Source organism: Ixodes scapularis, unplaced genomic scaffold, assembly GCF_016920785.2.
Source record: "Ixodes scapularis isolate PalLabHiFi unplaced genomic scaffold, ASM1692078v2 PGA_scaffold3__209_contigs__length_174095766, whole genome shotgun sequence".
NCBI classification, from domain to species: Eukaryota; Metazoa; Arthropoda; class Arachnida; order Ixodida; family Ixodidae; genus Ixodes; species Ixodes scapularis.
In genome coordinates, this window is record NW_024609868.1 from 56669429 (window position 1) to 56684339 (window position 14911).

The 14911-nt window shown below is 42.6% G+C and overlaps 1 protein-coding gene across 1 annotated transcript in view; it reads left to right on the forward strand.

Annotated features, from left to right (window-relative positions):
• Window positions 1-14911, forward strand: part of LOC8052143 (maternal embryonic leucine zipper kinase) — an 87700-nt gene that overhangs the window by 3288 nt on the left and 69501 nt on the right. Inside the window, exons 4-8 of the mRNA XM_042292449.1 lie at window positions 835-951; window positions 1022-1165; window positions 2004-2072; window positions 2169-2261; window positions 5904-6002. Of these exons, the coding sequence (XP_042148383.1) occupies window positions 835-951; window positions 1022-1165; window positions 2004-2072; window positions 2169-2261; window positions 5904-6002 (522 nt within the window). The remainder of the gene's footprint in view (window positions 1-834; window positions 952-1021; window positions 1166-2003; window positions 2073-2168; window positions 2262-5903; window positions 6003-14911) is intronic.

The following is a 14911-nucleotide window of genomic DNA, read 5'->3' on the forward strand; positions in this document are numbered from 1 at the left end:
AACATATCTCCCTTCGTCAAGACCATTATCATAAGCTCGAATTGCCTTTTGCCAGAACTAATGCTTTTAAAAATTAACCCCACAGTTTGTATCATAAAAATTGAAATGCATTACCGGAATCTCTTGCAACAATAATTGATCATCCCTTATTTTCAACAGAGCTCACCCGACATGCATTTTCTCACTAGAATGTTGCAAATAATCGTTGAAGGGAAACAATGTTTGATAAGTTGTTATCTACCTTTATAATAACCTTTTATGTGTCACATGTGTTTACCGTAAAATGCCGGGCAAGCGCCCACTCAGTCTTCGGAGATAATCGCAAAGAAATGAGGGATGGGCGCTTGTCCGGTGATCAATTTTACATATAAATGTACTGTGCATATTTTCTCAGTTCTCATAAATTTGGTAATGGGCGCTTAATGTGGAATGGGGGGCGGATGCGCGGTATTCTACGGTATATATTACCTCCCTTAGGATGCCCCACTGGAGCCCTCAAGGTATAATGAATGAAATAAAAAAAAAAAATTAGATGTCATAAAATTTTTTTTATGTTTAATTGAAAATGTTTGGAGTTGTGTAAGTTAAATTGAAAACATATGCAAAGGAGTGTACAAATAGGGTTGAGGAGGAAAATAGATGTGACAATTATAAATGCTTCTTTTTTTAATTAATACATTTAAATAAATGCTCGCTGCTTGTTTTCTGCTTTATGAACATATGGGTTTATCCAAGGTAAGAGTATTGTTTTGTGGTTTTTTTTAAATATTAATATTACACATCTAAAACAACTATGCGCTACAGCAGGAAAAAAAAAAAATTGTTTCAATTAAGGATGACCTGCCACGAGTGAAACTCGAGATTGCTGCTCTAAAAGACTTGAGCCACCAACACATCTGCAAGCTGTACCAGGTCATCGAGACAGAGACCAGGATATACCTCGTGCTCGAGGTGAGTGCACACTTTTAGGGCTTTTTCTGCACTTTTCTTTATGCTAATGCTTGTTATCTTTTTTCTCCAGTACTGTCCCGGAGGAGAGCTTTTTGACTACATTGTGGAGAAGGAGCGGATCAGCGAAAAGGAAGCGAGGCGTTTTTTCAGGCAGATCGTGTCGGCCGTGGCGTACGTCCACCACTGCGGCTATGCGCACCGGGATCTCAAGCCCGTGAGCTTCTTATCTTGTGCCTCTTTACTCTTGTGTTTATTGCTTGTGAAACATATAGCAACGTCTACCCCTTGTTTCATAAATTTGATTGATTTAAGGACAGTCTTTTCTTCAGCGGTGTTTTTATTATTTGGACTGAGAACAACCTTTCATTACCCAGTTATGCTTCTTGCAATTTAATATGCTAGGTAGGAGGGAGGAATTGGCGAGAATTCAGTGAGAAACAGCTACTATTCCTCATTTTACCTGTGACTGACCGCAGCCAACGCTACGAGCCATCGGAGTCAATCCAGCGCCGTGCGAGTGTCACACATCCTTTGGGACGGGTGCAGTGGCGTGTGGGAGCCATATCACGTGAAAGTTCACAGCGCTGGATTGGCTCCTAACGGCTGTTGCGGCCCGTGATAAGGTGAAACACGGTCTAATACCTCCTAAGTTGTTTAGTTTCTTCCTCAAAAAAGTAAACATCTTTTCCAGAAAATGTTTCTTCATTTAGAACAAATTAGCAAACAAGCACGAAGGCTTTGTTTCACACAGCAGTAAGTCCAGGCTGCATACATAGGCCATTCACAGAAGAGAATGGTGATTCAAGAATGTTACAGTTATAAAAATATTTATACTATTGTGCAAAACTTTTAATTTCAATAAAAAAATATTTTTCGTTTTTTTTGCTGTTTTTTGGGAACGCAAAGAGAGTTAACTGAACCATTATAAAGTGAAAGGGAACCCTGAGCATACTTTGGCAATCCACTTAGCTATGTCAGCTAAGAGTTTGTGCCCGTGTTGAAGTTTTCTTGTTTTTTATATAGATTTTCGCTTGGTTCTTGCCCTATTGCAGGAGAACTTCCTCTTGGATGAGGACCAGAACATCAAGCTCATCGATTTTGGGCTGTGTGCAAAGCCCAAGGTATCTACAAGTCAACAATCTTTCTTATGCCTCCTTATTTTGTTAGATCCTTTGTAGCTGATGCATTGGGGTTGTTGCTTTCACACTTCTGTGCAGGGTGGCATGGCAGCACACTTGCAGACTTGCTGTGGAAGCCCTGCCTATGCGGCGCCGGAGCTCATCACTGGTCAGGAGTACTCTGGAGCTTCTGTAAGGATATCATCGTATCATTTAAAATGTACAGGATGAATAGTTCTGCTTCATGTTCGATTTCAATATTTGGTCTTTGAAACCCCGTGGAACCTATACACGTTTGCAAGTCCGGCTTCAGGGTGCTGCCATCTTGCTTGGCTGGGGTGCGCTTGGTCAAATCATAATCCGATTACGAAGCCTTGCGAAGGCGTCATAATCGGATTATGGCTGCGCCCAAGAGCGCACCCCACTCAGGAAGATGGCGGCGCCCTGAGACCGGACTTGTAAAGGTGTATACACCGTTCATTTTTAATTTCACAGGTCAACATCATTTTTTTTTTTATTATTCGAAACGATTGAAAACGATGCCTGGACATTGCCCTCAACATTCGAAACTTGGGAACTTAGCATTTGTGAAGTCAAAAAACGATTTCCAAAAGCCGAATTTGAATTTCCCGCGTGTTCTACACCAGTGCAGTGACGCCAAAGATTGAGTCGTCCTGCAACTCAAGTATCTCTCGCGCCTCCGTGTCCTGTTCACCCGTGTCCTGAAATCAACAGCTCCGTGCGTGCCGCCTACCACTGTGAGGAGACGGCGCTTCTCTTTCGAGTTTGAAGTTCTTTTAGGGCTCTTTTAGCAGTCTCAAATTCTTTGAAATGGTGGGAGTTCAAAGAGAATGCACAGTGGACTTTTGTGAGTGACGGGAGGGGCCTCGTTGCGCTGGTTCTGCATGAAAGGCCGCCCCAGCGGAGTCGCAGCCGAAACTCCGGTACACAGACACCAAATCCAGTTGTTTTGACTGGTTGACGATTTCTTTTTCGAAGTCTGAGAGGTCGTTGGGCACCTAAAAAAGAGAACTTTAAATGATTCTACGACTCACTAATCGTCCTCAGTGCTACATGCATCGAGCACCGCTATGTTTTTCGTGGGTGGATAAAAAGTCAGTTAGCAACATCACTCTGGACTCCGATTTTCGGTATTTCAAAAAGAAGGGCCGTAGTGCGTTGGCAATAGACCCTTTCCGAAATTCAGTCTGGCCACATTGATCACTATCATCATCTGTGGACCTGCATCTGTGCCACACCAATGGCGGCCTACTAGTGACTAATAAAGGAAGACGTTGAAGATGCTCCTAAGTGGATGATGCGAGGCCTGTACATTCGCAGAGTCAGTAGGACGCGACATAGGAATGGAACACGAGCTACGTAAGCGTTTATTTCTAATAACTCAGATTCAGTCAATCTGTGGGCGGCACACAATCGGCTTTAAAGCACTTTGGTGTATAGAATGTTCTCAAGGCATCTGAGTGTGTTCGAGCTTTGTTCTGATTGCAGGTTCTTGGTCACCATCGAACTGAAAGTGATCGAGAAAGAGCTCACTCTGAACAATTCTTAGTGTGCCGTTGACTTGCAAAAGTGACGGTGCGATACAAGTTCATTTCCGCCATTGGTATGGCAAAACCTAAACTGCTTTACGAACCACCAGATGGCACTGAATTTCGGAAAGGGTCTATTGCATTAAAAAACATGTTTTACGAATGCCGTTATTAAGTATTATAAAAATGTCGCTTACGAGGCTTCTAAAATTTAGAATCAATTACGTCACAAATACAAAAAAGTGAGGAGGTGAGAAGCAGGAGAGAAAGACACCAAAAAAGAAAAGGCATGCGTGGGAAAATGTTTTTTCCTGTTCTGGTATTTTCTTTTGTGTCTATGACTACAACTTGCATCGTTTTGACAGTAAAAACAAATATGACCTTTAAGCTGGCAGTGCAGAGGAAGTTGTGCACTAGCTGGATTAATAAACCAGCTACTTTATCACTCATCCGCGGTCTCCGCACGGTGGTCAGGTGGCAATGACTTCAAAATAGAAGCATGTACTCCTAACTCCCAATAAGTCTCAAGGCCTCAATATTAGGCCAAGGGAGGGGCGGGAAAGCTTATTTTGAGTTATATGCGAAATCCCATACTACCGTCCCCCTTTGAGAGGTCACCTATCACATTTTCTTTGCTAAATATTCATAACATAAAAATTATGAAGCTTTGTCCACCCTCTAATTCTCATCACTCTATGTCCGACGGAATCACATCAACCGCGCAATGTGCGGTACCGGTACGTGCGACGAGCGAGTTCGCAGCAGGTTCCTGCGTGTTTATTGCACCGTGACACACAAATCTGCTGCGTCTGTGATCTGTGGTATCCGTTCCCATGACGCGCATTTGTAGCTGGTTGCAACTTGCTGCAGTTGTTTGTCCACAATCTGCGCTCACATCGGTTCTTGTGACACGTGAGTTTGTAGCAGGTTTCCTCGTGTTTATCATACACAAAACTTGAATCTGCCTGCGTCCAGAATTTGCGGTATCCGTTCCCGTGGCACGAGAGTTTTCGGCGAATTCCCGCATTTGTCACAACGTATAATGCAAATTTTCCGTGTCTGCAGACACGGTTTGTAGGTAGTGCTCCTGTGTTTATTACTACTACGTTTTGGATAAACCATTTGCTGTTGCATCCCCAAAGATCATTCATTTTATATTTTACTCAATTTATCTCTTCATTTTGGGTGGGCGTTCTTACGGAATTTGGCAACTTGTCCTTTTCAAATGTTTTGGGGGGAGTTCAGTGCCCCTTAAATCTATGTCAGCAGCCCAATGTTTGTATCGAGGGCACTGTCACATATAATGCTTCCACGGTGCACAGTGTGCTCAATTGCTAATTATATACTATAATGCTTGAGCAGATGCTGAAACTGATAAGTCTTCTAACGAGGAAGCTGGTGATACTGCCAAAACTGAAGTGGCTCTTCCTGTGACTGTTGCCACTCCCCATCACGATTATCGTATGACCTCTCCGTTTCTTTCTCGTCCTCATTTTCAATTTTTATGGTAATTTTTATTGCTCAGTTTATAATTTGACTACCTTAGTATCCCGAGAGATGCCTGACCCCTGAAAGATAACCCACCCCTATTTTTAACACAATTTGCTTTTTTTTTCTTTCGAAAACACCAAAAGATATCACATTTCTAGTAATTGCAGGGTCCTGACCAATGGTGCCTTGGCAGAAATGGTTTTACTTAGCCAAGACAAGAGATAAGCGAACATTGCTGACTGGGAACGAAAGTTGTCTTAGGTTCGTCGCCCCTCCCTTTCCCAGTTCACAAAATCAAAAACTAGCATTTTTAGACTTTTTTTTTATTGCGCACCAAAAGTTAGCCCACTTCATATATTTTCACCTGATTTGCTTTCGATTTTAGGTAAACTATCTCTCGGTACATTACGGTAGCACTGTATTGCTGTTATCATCTTTTTATAAGTCGGCGTGACACGTTTATCATGGGGCGCTGCCTTAGTTTGATTGACGTGCAACTTCTTATTTTTCTTTTTTTGTTATCACCGAAACATGCATTGGTCACTGTTTTGAAGCTGTGAGTGTAACGCAAGAAAAGAACTGCAGTGTGGCCTTCCAGACTGTGCCGACAAATGGCGCACGCAGTCTATCCGGTCACTGCTTGCGCATTATATTTAACAGTTGAGCACACTGCACTCGGCACTTCATTTTGGAGTGCCCTTTTATTTTCTTTCCTCTAGTCAACATTTTGTGACCTTGTTTGTGCAGTTTGAGTATCTGTTAATGTATTATGGTTTTTATTGAATGCTTTCAGGTCGACGTTTGGAGCATGGGTGTCCTCTTGTACGCGCTCCTCTGTGGCTCCCTGCCATTTGATGATGAAAATGTCGCTTCTCTCTACAGGAAAATTCAGGTGCTCATTCTTTTTTTCACTTATAATTTGAAATTCTGCATTTCTTAGTAAAATTTGACTTTTTTCAGCTTGTGGATTAGAAGTGTCTTTTTTATAACAGTTGGACCACGCACATTTCATTCTTGGAAACAAGGAAACTACAGCCTTCTCGAGTTTATGTGCCTGTGATTAGGAAGATGGATAGTCATGTGATCAAAGTTCTGCTAGAGGCAACCGTAACGGGAACAATAAGACGCTATTGTGACAGGAATTCTCTATTTCCAATTAAATCTACCAGATAAATTGCAGTCGACTCTCATAAATTAAAACTCCAGAAAGTCACAGACTTTGGTCTGAAATATCAGAAGTTTGAATCATCAGAAATTCATCTAAATAGGATGTGAGGCAAAGTAGAGATTTGCTATGCGGAGCACAAGTTCGTCTGCCTTTTGCACAGGGGTTGCGGTGACGTCAGAACGAGCTCTTGTTGGTTCCGACTGGAAGAATAGTGGGTAGACCTCAAGGCAGCGAGCATTGAGGTCTACCCACTATTTTACAATCGGAGCCAATCAGAGCACGGCGTTCTGACGTCACCGCAATCCCTATGCAAGAAACAGACGAAACTTGCGCTTTGCATAGGAATAGCTACACATCATAAGCAGATTTTTTTACACTTTCCTCTACTCAGGTTTATTTATAATCAAGAACACACATAAAACATTGGTGAAATTCTAAGCGTATAGTGGTTTTGGCCGAATATTTTCTAATCGAATATGGAATTGTTTCTCCAGGTTTTTTTACTATCGTTGTGCCATGCTTAAATGAAAATTCAGCTGAACTTGCGAAGGTTGTTCCCAACCTTCCACTTGTTTACTTTTAAGCTGGGTTAGATTTAATTAAGCTATATCTATGAACTGTGAACCATGTTAAACTATTTCTTTAAACTGTTTGTTATGCAAATATTCTTCCTTTAGTCTCAAATTTAACCCCCTCAGAAAAATAAAAAAAAACAAGAACGGATAATGGAAGCAGATTGTCAGGACAGTTCTGCTTGCATAATTGCAGTGGCTTAGTCCCATCAAGTGCGCTTCTCACCGTGCACCTACATACTGCAGAAAAGCAATAATTGCGAGCTTCATGGCGAGCTTTGTGGCCATTGCTTTCCTGTAGTACACAGGTGCTAGGTGAGAAGCGTAATCGACGGGGCTAATTCGTCACAATGAACAAATATTATGAATTAAGCGAAAACACTGTTTGAGTTAAGCAGCTTATGAATGCATTAAAAACATAGTGGGACTACCAAACTTTCTTTAATTTGTTGAAATTAACCGGAAGTATGAATTGTCCAAGTTTGAATTATCGAGAGTCCACTGTATTGTGGGTTTGAAATACATAACTTTTTGGTCATGTGAATCATCTCGGCTAGGGATACTTTCTTCTATTCTAAACACAAAGATGCACCCCAAATCTATCTAATCCCCCGTGGTTTAAAAAAAGCACACAAAAAAACACAATTATTCTCCGAAATTTTAGATTACGAGGCAAAAACCTCAATCCTACAGCAAATGACTTCCGTAAAATAAGGAACCCAGAACTAAACGGTGTAAGGAACCGTATAACCATTTCGAAAGTAGAGAACTACATTTATATTTTCTACTTTGGATGCACACGATGGATTGTCTATCCCATATAGGGCATCGGTTCTCAAGCTGGGTCCCTAGGGACACAGGGGAATCCCCATAGCCCCCTTGTGCTTTCCCCGAGCTCCCAAACTTTCTCGACCATTCCTGCCCTTAAGTAAAGTGTTTTCCCTCCCAATTTAAGCATTATTTTAGCGAATCCAAGCTACCCAGTGATGAGTAACTGAGCCACACACTCCCTAGTATGTTCATTACCGTTTGCAAGCTCTGTAAGCTCCTGAACTGCTTTACTGTATCAATGCCGAAACCGGGAGAAGTTGCTCGGCTGTTAGTCAAGGCATGTAGGATTTTCTGAAGCATGGTGTAAGGTGAAAACAAAAAAACAAAAAAAAAACAGACAAGGAAAAAGACACACACACAGGCAGAAGGTTCCCAGATGGGAACATTGGCCAGAAACGAGATACATTGAGTTGATTGGAGAAGTCAGTCACGGCATTAGGCATATTGTTCTGCTCAACCTACTTGTGGAACTGCTCCGAGCAGTGGATGTGCAGCGGGACTTTGCACTTTCTGTGTATCATTCGGGAGTTTTTTTGCAAAGCCGGCAGTGTCCTTGCTTTCCGAACGGAACCACGTGGTCAGTGGCGTAGGCAGAGGGGGGATTTGGGGGGTAGAAACCCCCCCCCCCCCCACCCCCCCACCGGGGGCCCGCTGGCTTGCCTGCACACGCAGTCGGTTTTCCGCGGGGCATGGAGTAAAGGGGGCGCGCAAACTATCTCCAACTTATATGTTGTCGGGAAGAGTGTTTGTGGGGTAGAAAAGGCTCGAATAAATAAAACAGGGAATATTCCTTCTTTCATATATATTTAATGGGATGCAGAACTTGATCTCAGATATATAGAGAACAGATATTTCGAAACACTTGTGTGGTGAAGGATGGCAATTTCAAGGCCAAGTATAACAAACTATCTTCATTAAAATACACAGTGCAATCAAACCAAAGCGAACATAATACTAAAGCAAACACATGGTGATAATATAAAACAATGTTAGTGATGTAAGGAATATTAAATCAATTGTAAAAACAACTGCATTGTAAGCAAAGGGGTGGCACTGCACTCACGCACACCTTGAGTACTGATCAGAATTACGTGCTTTCGACTAAAATTATTAATAAAGAGTTTATTTCCGTCGTATGTTGATGGTGGCAATCAAGGAACAAAGCTGTATGGCACAGCTTGACAAATCCTTGACGAATGAACGAAAAAAAAAAAAAAATTTACAAATCTTGATTACCACAATTTAACAAAGCGTGTTTCGAACATAATATATTTTATCATCGGCTATAGCAGGAAAGTGACCAGAAAAGTGACCTATTTACAGACAGAAGTTATGAGACCCCAAAGGTTTGCTTCATACTCAGATTCATTTGTAGAGAAAATTAGTTGAATTTCTCTAAGAGACATTCAGGGGTGGAACGGCTGCGCCATTTGCGCCATTTTGTGCCAGACGCATTTGTCTGCGCCATCCTGCGCCATTTTGTGGGAGCTGCGCCACAGCCCATACCTCGCGCCATTGTGCTCCAAATCGCACGACGTGCACCAAAAAAAAAATTATTTTGTCTTGGTTTCGGTTCTTATCGACTCGATTGGCATCAAAGAGTGCATTTAACTTGGTCAGCCTTGCAATTTTTTGTTCCATTTATTTTCCCTGTGTATCCGGAGTCGGAAGCGCACTAAAGAACTCGGGGTTTGGATTCCAAGCACTACATCACCCTGCGACTGGATTCTTATTCTTCAACCATAAGTGGTTAAGCAAGTCGGCCGAAGTGGGTCTAGTCGTTTAGCGTCAGATTGCCTGAGGCTGTGTGGCCCGGGTTCCGGACACCAGCCAGTTGAAAACACACTAGCAAAAGATTCCTTTTAGTGCTTCATCGTTAGAAGTTGGAATGGCAAATCCGCAAGATAAATCTTGATTTGATGGAACTTGTGGGCAACCTGGCGATTCCAAGCGGTTGGCCCAGGCTGCCCCTCCGACAATCATAAGTGGTCATCTTGACCACGAGGGGGCCAAGGGCAACTGGCCACGCGAGCGACGCTCCGCCGCTGATAAAAGGCCGTCGCAGTGGATGCGCGGGGGCGGTTGGGATCGCGGCGCAGGCGATAGCGCTCATTAAATGTTTACGTGTTGTTGAACCGGTGTGCTGTGTCATTCTCCGAGACGGGTAGCAGCAAGGGAAATCCCACAAACTGAAACGCGGTCCGATCCGAAATTTCGCCGACCCGCAGCTCTGACGCGAGCGGTAGATCTGCTCGTCATACTTAACCTTGCTCCGGCTTATCGCGTCGAATACAATAACTCCGTTAATCGTAGTCTGCTGCTTCGGTATTGAGTTGTACAATAGGATAAACTCAAAATTTGTCGCCCTATTCCTCCGCGCAACTGCACGTCCATTGCTTACGTACGTCATGGGGTTCACACATATAATTACTATGGCAAGCACGTGTGGGTTGTGCTATATGCAGCTCTGGTCTGCATTTTGAGCAGCTGAATGACACTCAGAAAATATCAAGGACAGTATCTTCAGAAGCATATGGTACTTCCTTTTTGGTTCTCATTAAGGCTCACAACAATTCAAGTTGTCGCATCTCTTACACTGTTATCCCAGCTACGTAGGTCCCTAACCACTCGTGTTCAATTGTGCTGCTAAGCACAAATGAAATTGCTCCCGTGCTCGGCCAAGAGACGAGCTGAAGTGCAATGAAAATTGATTTGAGCTGCTCTTAGCCTGCTCCAGAATGTAGTTTTAGCTGCTCCGAACCTGCTCCAAAACAGCTGTTTCAGCTGCTCCCAAGTACATTTCATGAGTTCCACTCCTGGACAATGTACTGAATTCCAATCTTTTATCTTCAAGTAGGTTAAGTATTTTTGGGATAGTATGTTTAAGCATTTGTGCGCTATAATTCATTCTTGCAGTGACCACCTCCCAACACTCCGCACGACGAGTATAGAACAGGCGTGAATATTTTGAGAGAGCTGTCCAAGATTTCTCAAAACGTTTGAACCCCTAATTTGTTCTAGTTTTAGATTAGTCGCATGCCTATAGCTAAGTAGAGCCAGGGACGGCGCCAAAGGGAGGCGAGGGGTGGCGGGCGCCTCCCCTAAAATTTGTCCTGCCACCCCAAAAATATGCCAGCCTTTACAACCCCTCCCCCCCCCCCCCCTTCACCTTAATTTTCGCACGCAGACCCGCATACGCTACATGGCTCGTCATTTTCCTAATTTCCTCGTCCCTTGGAAAAAGCATTGGCTTGAAGGTTAGCCAGTCTACTCTAAAGAGGCCTCACACCGGACGTTTTCAACTTTTTCGTGCCGTCCACTTTATTTTCTTTCCGTACCCCGTGAAGAACGATGCATGAATGTCGGTATGGCTTGCCGAAGCTAAGGAGCATCGTCTACCACTCAATTCCTCTGTCGCCAACCAAAAAAGACTTCCTGAAAGTAGCTTCACCCAAGTGATTACTCGGAGAGACTTGGAATCCCACCTGCACTGCGCTGTCGCTTCGTACCTGCCAGACAAAGGAACTCAAGGGCGCTGTTCATGATCTGACCGAGGAAATCTCCTAAAGTCCTGAGACGCTCGGGCCGGCTGGCCAGTTCCCAAGGGGCGGCTTTGACGTGTCTAGGTCATCCTGCTTATTTCAAATCTTTATGGAGTCCTTGAAGGAACTTTGGTGACGGCGACTGTGTGTGCTCGGGAAAGGGTATAGGTCGGAGCGTGGCGGTTCGAGAACTGCCATGCTCCCATCATTAGTGACCCTGGGACACGGAGTCCCTTCTAGGGACTATCCTAGGAGGTTGGAGGAAAGCTGAAAGTGTTTGGGTATATGGGGGGAGTAAAACAGTGGAAGTGCTGTAATTTGACAGCGGGCTATCGAAACTGGAAGAAAGCTCTTCAAAAAGAAGGCGGACTATGACGCCACTCCAACAGTGCGGCACGCAAGATGCCCCAAACATCATCGGCTTTCTTCAAGCAGATGAAGAAAAGTGGGGCGGCTAAATCAGTCGCCGTGTAACTCTGCCAGGTGTAAGGGAGAATCGTCACTACATCTACATGATCGCTGCCAAGCTCCGGTTTTCCGCAGTGCAGGGGACTGCCCAAAGAGCACATGATGAGCCACGACAAGCGTGAGCGTGCTTATTTAGTATTGTGGCATGTAAACATGTCTGAATATTTTGCACGTAAAATGCTACATTAACCCGAGTTGTAGATAGGTTGTAAAGTAATGAAATAAACTGAGCTGATTTCTATTAAAAACTCGCGAAGCGCCAAGTCATCGTCCCTGAATATTTGCTCTTTTAGTCGGATCGAAAGCCCATGCCTCCCCAAAAATGCCGTGCGCCTCCCCACTGCCCCCTCACTATGAAAAGCCTGGCGCCGTCCCTGAGTAGAGCATGTATAGCTGGGTGGAAGTAAAATGGGGCATCTTCTGTAGCCCTTAACGCTTATTTTTTATTAATTTTTTTAGATTCGTTGAGTTTGTTATATTTCAGACTAAATAACAATAGTTTATGTGTCAGTAAAATAACGAATTGTATATTAATAATTTCACCTTTGCTGGTAACATGTACCGGTGGCGGTTTATCACACCTACTACCTATGACACCTTAGAGACTAAGGTTGTTGACATGACTATCTCATGACATATTCTCAGTAAAAAAGGCACTTAAAAGCTTGAAAGAGTTTACAATCTCTATTTTAGACAAGTTCAAAACGATATCTCTTGTAATTGTGACTAGCTTATTTTTTGGGCGAAAAAGCACTGCTTTTGTTTTTTCTATGTTGATTTGTTGTGAATTAATACAACTCCAAGTTGCTTATGCAGATAACGCCTGATTTGCCATGTCAAATAGCACTTCGACATTTTCAGCTGAAAAAAGCTAACTAGTGTCGTCAGCATAGCTGATAATTGTTGCACCAGAGTTAATAGTTACAATATCATTAACGTAAATATTGAAAAGAAAGCGACCTATTATACATCCCTGTGGAACACCAATAAGAATACGCTTCGAACTTGACGAATATTCGTCAATATAAACTAATTGCATTCAATGCTGTAAGACTTCACTCACTGCAAAGCATGCCTTCGAATTCCTTATGTATCCAATTTTGCCAGTAAAATTTCATGATTGAGGCAATCAAAAGCCTTTGTGAAGTCTATGAATGCTCCAAGAACAATTTTTTTCTTAAAAAATTTCAAGATGAATTTTTTCTGGACAAGTAGTGCAGCCTCGGTAAATTTATGCTTTATAAAACCAAACTCATATCAATTTATGCTTAGTTTAAAAATTAGTTATACGTGTAGGAAGTACCCTTTAAGTGCTTTAAAAAATACTGGCAATATAGAAATCGGTTTGTAATTACCTATAACATTTACACTCCCTTTCTGTGTAGTACTGACACTTTTGCTATTTGCATTCGTTTAGGAAAAACACCAGTCATCAAAGAAAGATTAAATGTATGCGTTAGCGCTGATACTAATAAATGAACAACATAATTAATGGGCCTTATTTGTAAACCATCCATGTCACAAGCTCCACTTTTCTTAAGTTGTTGAATTACATTAATGACCCTCAGGTTCTACAACCGGATCTAAAAAAATCAATCTGCTGTTTCTACTGCCGAGACCGGTTATAACGAAGTCAACGGGAATCAGAAATCACTTCGCTATATTCGTTATTTCGTTATAACCGACTTCGGCTAATGAAGTGCAAAAGGGAATGAAAAATCTTGATTGCTTCGCTTTAGCCGCTATTTCGTTATAACCGGTCTTGACAGTATCATCAAAAACACAATACTTTACAGTAACAATCCAGCTTCCAATATTCACAAAATGCAGGCCGAAAGCGTTCGCCAAAGAACATTCGGTTAGTTCAACAGCGTTATGCACACACTATTTTATTAATTGAAATAGATGAACAATTCCGATTTAAAAGAGAATTTTAACTCCTTCCACGTGACGTCCGTACGCCCCTCTGCTGCCTTGAACACCTTGAAGTAGTAGCATTCTTTAGCACGCCGTAAATTACCACGAAAAAAAAAGTAACTGTTACTAGTTATTTCAAAAAGCAATTTACAGGCTCTCTTGATCATTTCATTTATGCCAAGCGCCTACACATTGAGATGCAGCCGCCTGCGTTCACAGCAAAGAATACCCAGGACGTCCTCCGCTTGAACTTCTATGTCACGGTGAACGTTTAAAAACTCTGAACCGAGCGCTCATTTGAAGTGTACGCTCTCAGGTATGTTTTCAACCGTCATAGTCAAGAAAATGAGCTCTCGGCTTCCGCCGTTGTTACGGGCAGAGTCGCTAGCATCCTGAGGAGGCAATGAACGTTTGGAAATAGGGCCTCCGGACAGAGGGCGACCGCCTGTAGTGCACACATGACGGGCGCTTCACGTTTCTCTCTCTTGCATTTAGCAGCCGATATGAGCAGCTCACATTGGAGTTCAGGAAATGAAACCAGGCCTGAATGGAGCTCCAAAAACTCTTCAGCGTCGAGACCTGCCCCGCTTTCCAATATCTTTGCAGGCAGAAGCGACGAAAGTAATTCAACGTACGCCGGTGCTTTTTAAATCTCCCATCTAACTTTTTGATCAGATAATCCATGAAAGGAAGGAACACGGAACGCTTAAAATGCTCTTCCGTGCTTCCAGCGGAAGTGTTAGAGCGGTGACGTTGCCGACTTGTTACTCGCGGCATCTAAATTTGGACTTCAGCTGTCTTGGCCTTTCTTTGGGCCTATTAATCGTGTCAGTTATCGTCGCCGGTGGCGTGCTGTGCTGCGAAGGGGCGTTAACAAGCGACGCTGGGTTGTGGTGCGAGAGTTCAGCTTCAAAAATTGTTTTCTCGTTTTAAACAGAACTTTGATTGAACTTAAACAAAACTTTGATTAAACTTTCAGAATCAAGAGACAATCGATTGTTCTTCCAAACCCACCATATTTTGTATTTTTAGTTGGACCACTTCAGGGTAAAATAAACGGCTGCTAATGCGTTAAAACACACATTCTTGCAACTTCAGAATTTTTTTTTTTACTGCGAGATATTTAATATAGCAGTTTAGACATTTTTTTTATAGATTATATACCTGCAGGGCAGCCGGTAAAAAGTTCTAATATGTCCCCAGAGCAGTTATATATTTTTTTAATAAAATAACAAAAATGTTAAATGTTTAAAATAAAATTGTGTTTTTAAAAAATATTTCAATTAAACAAAACTCCACAAGC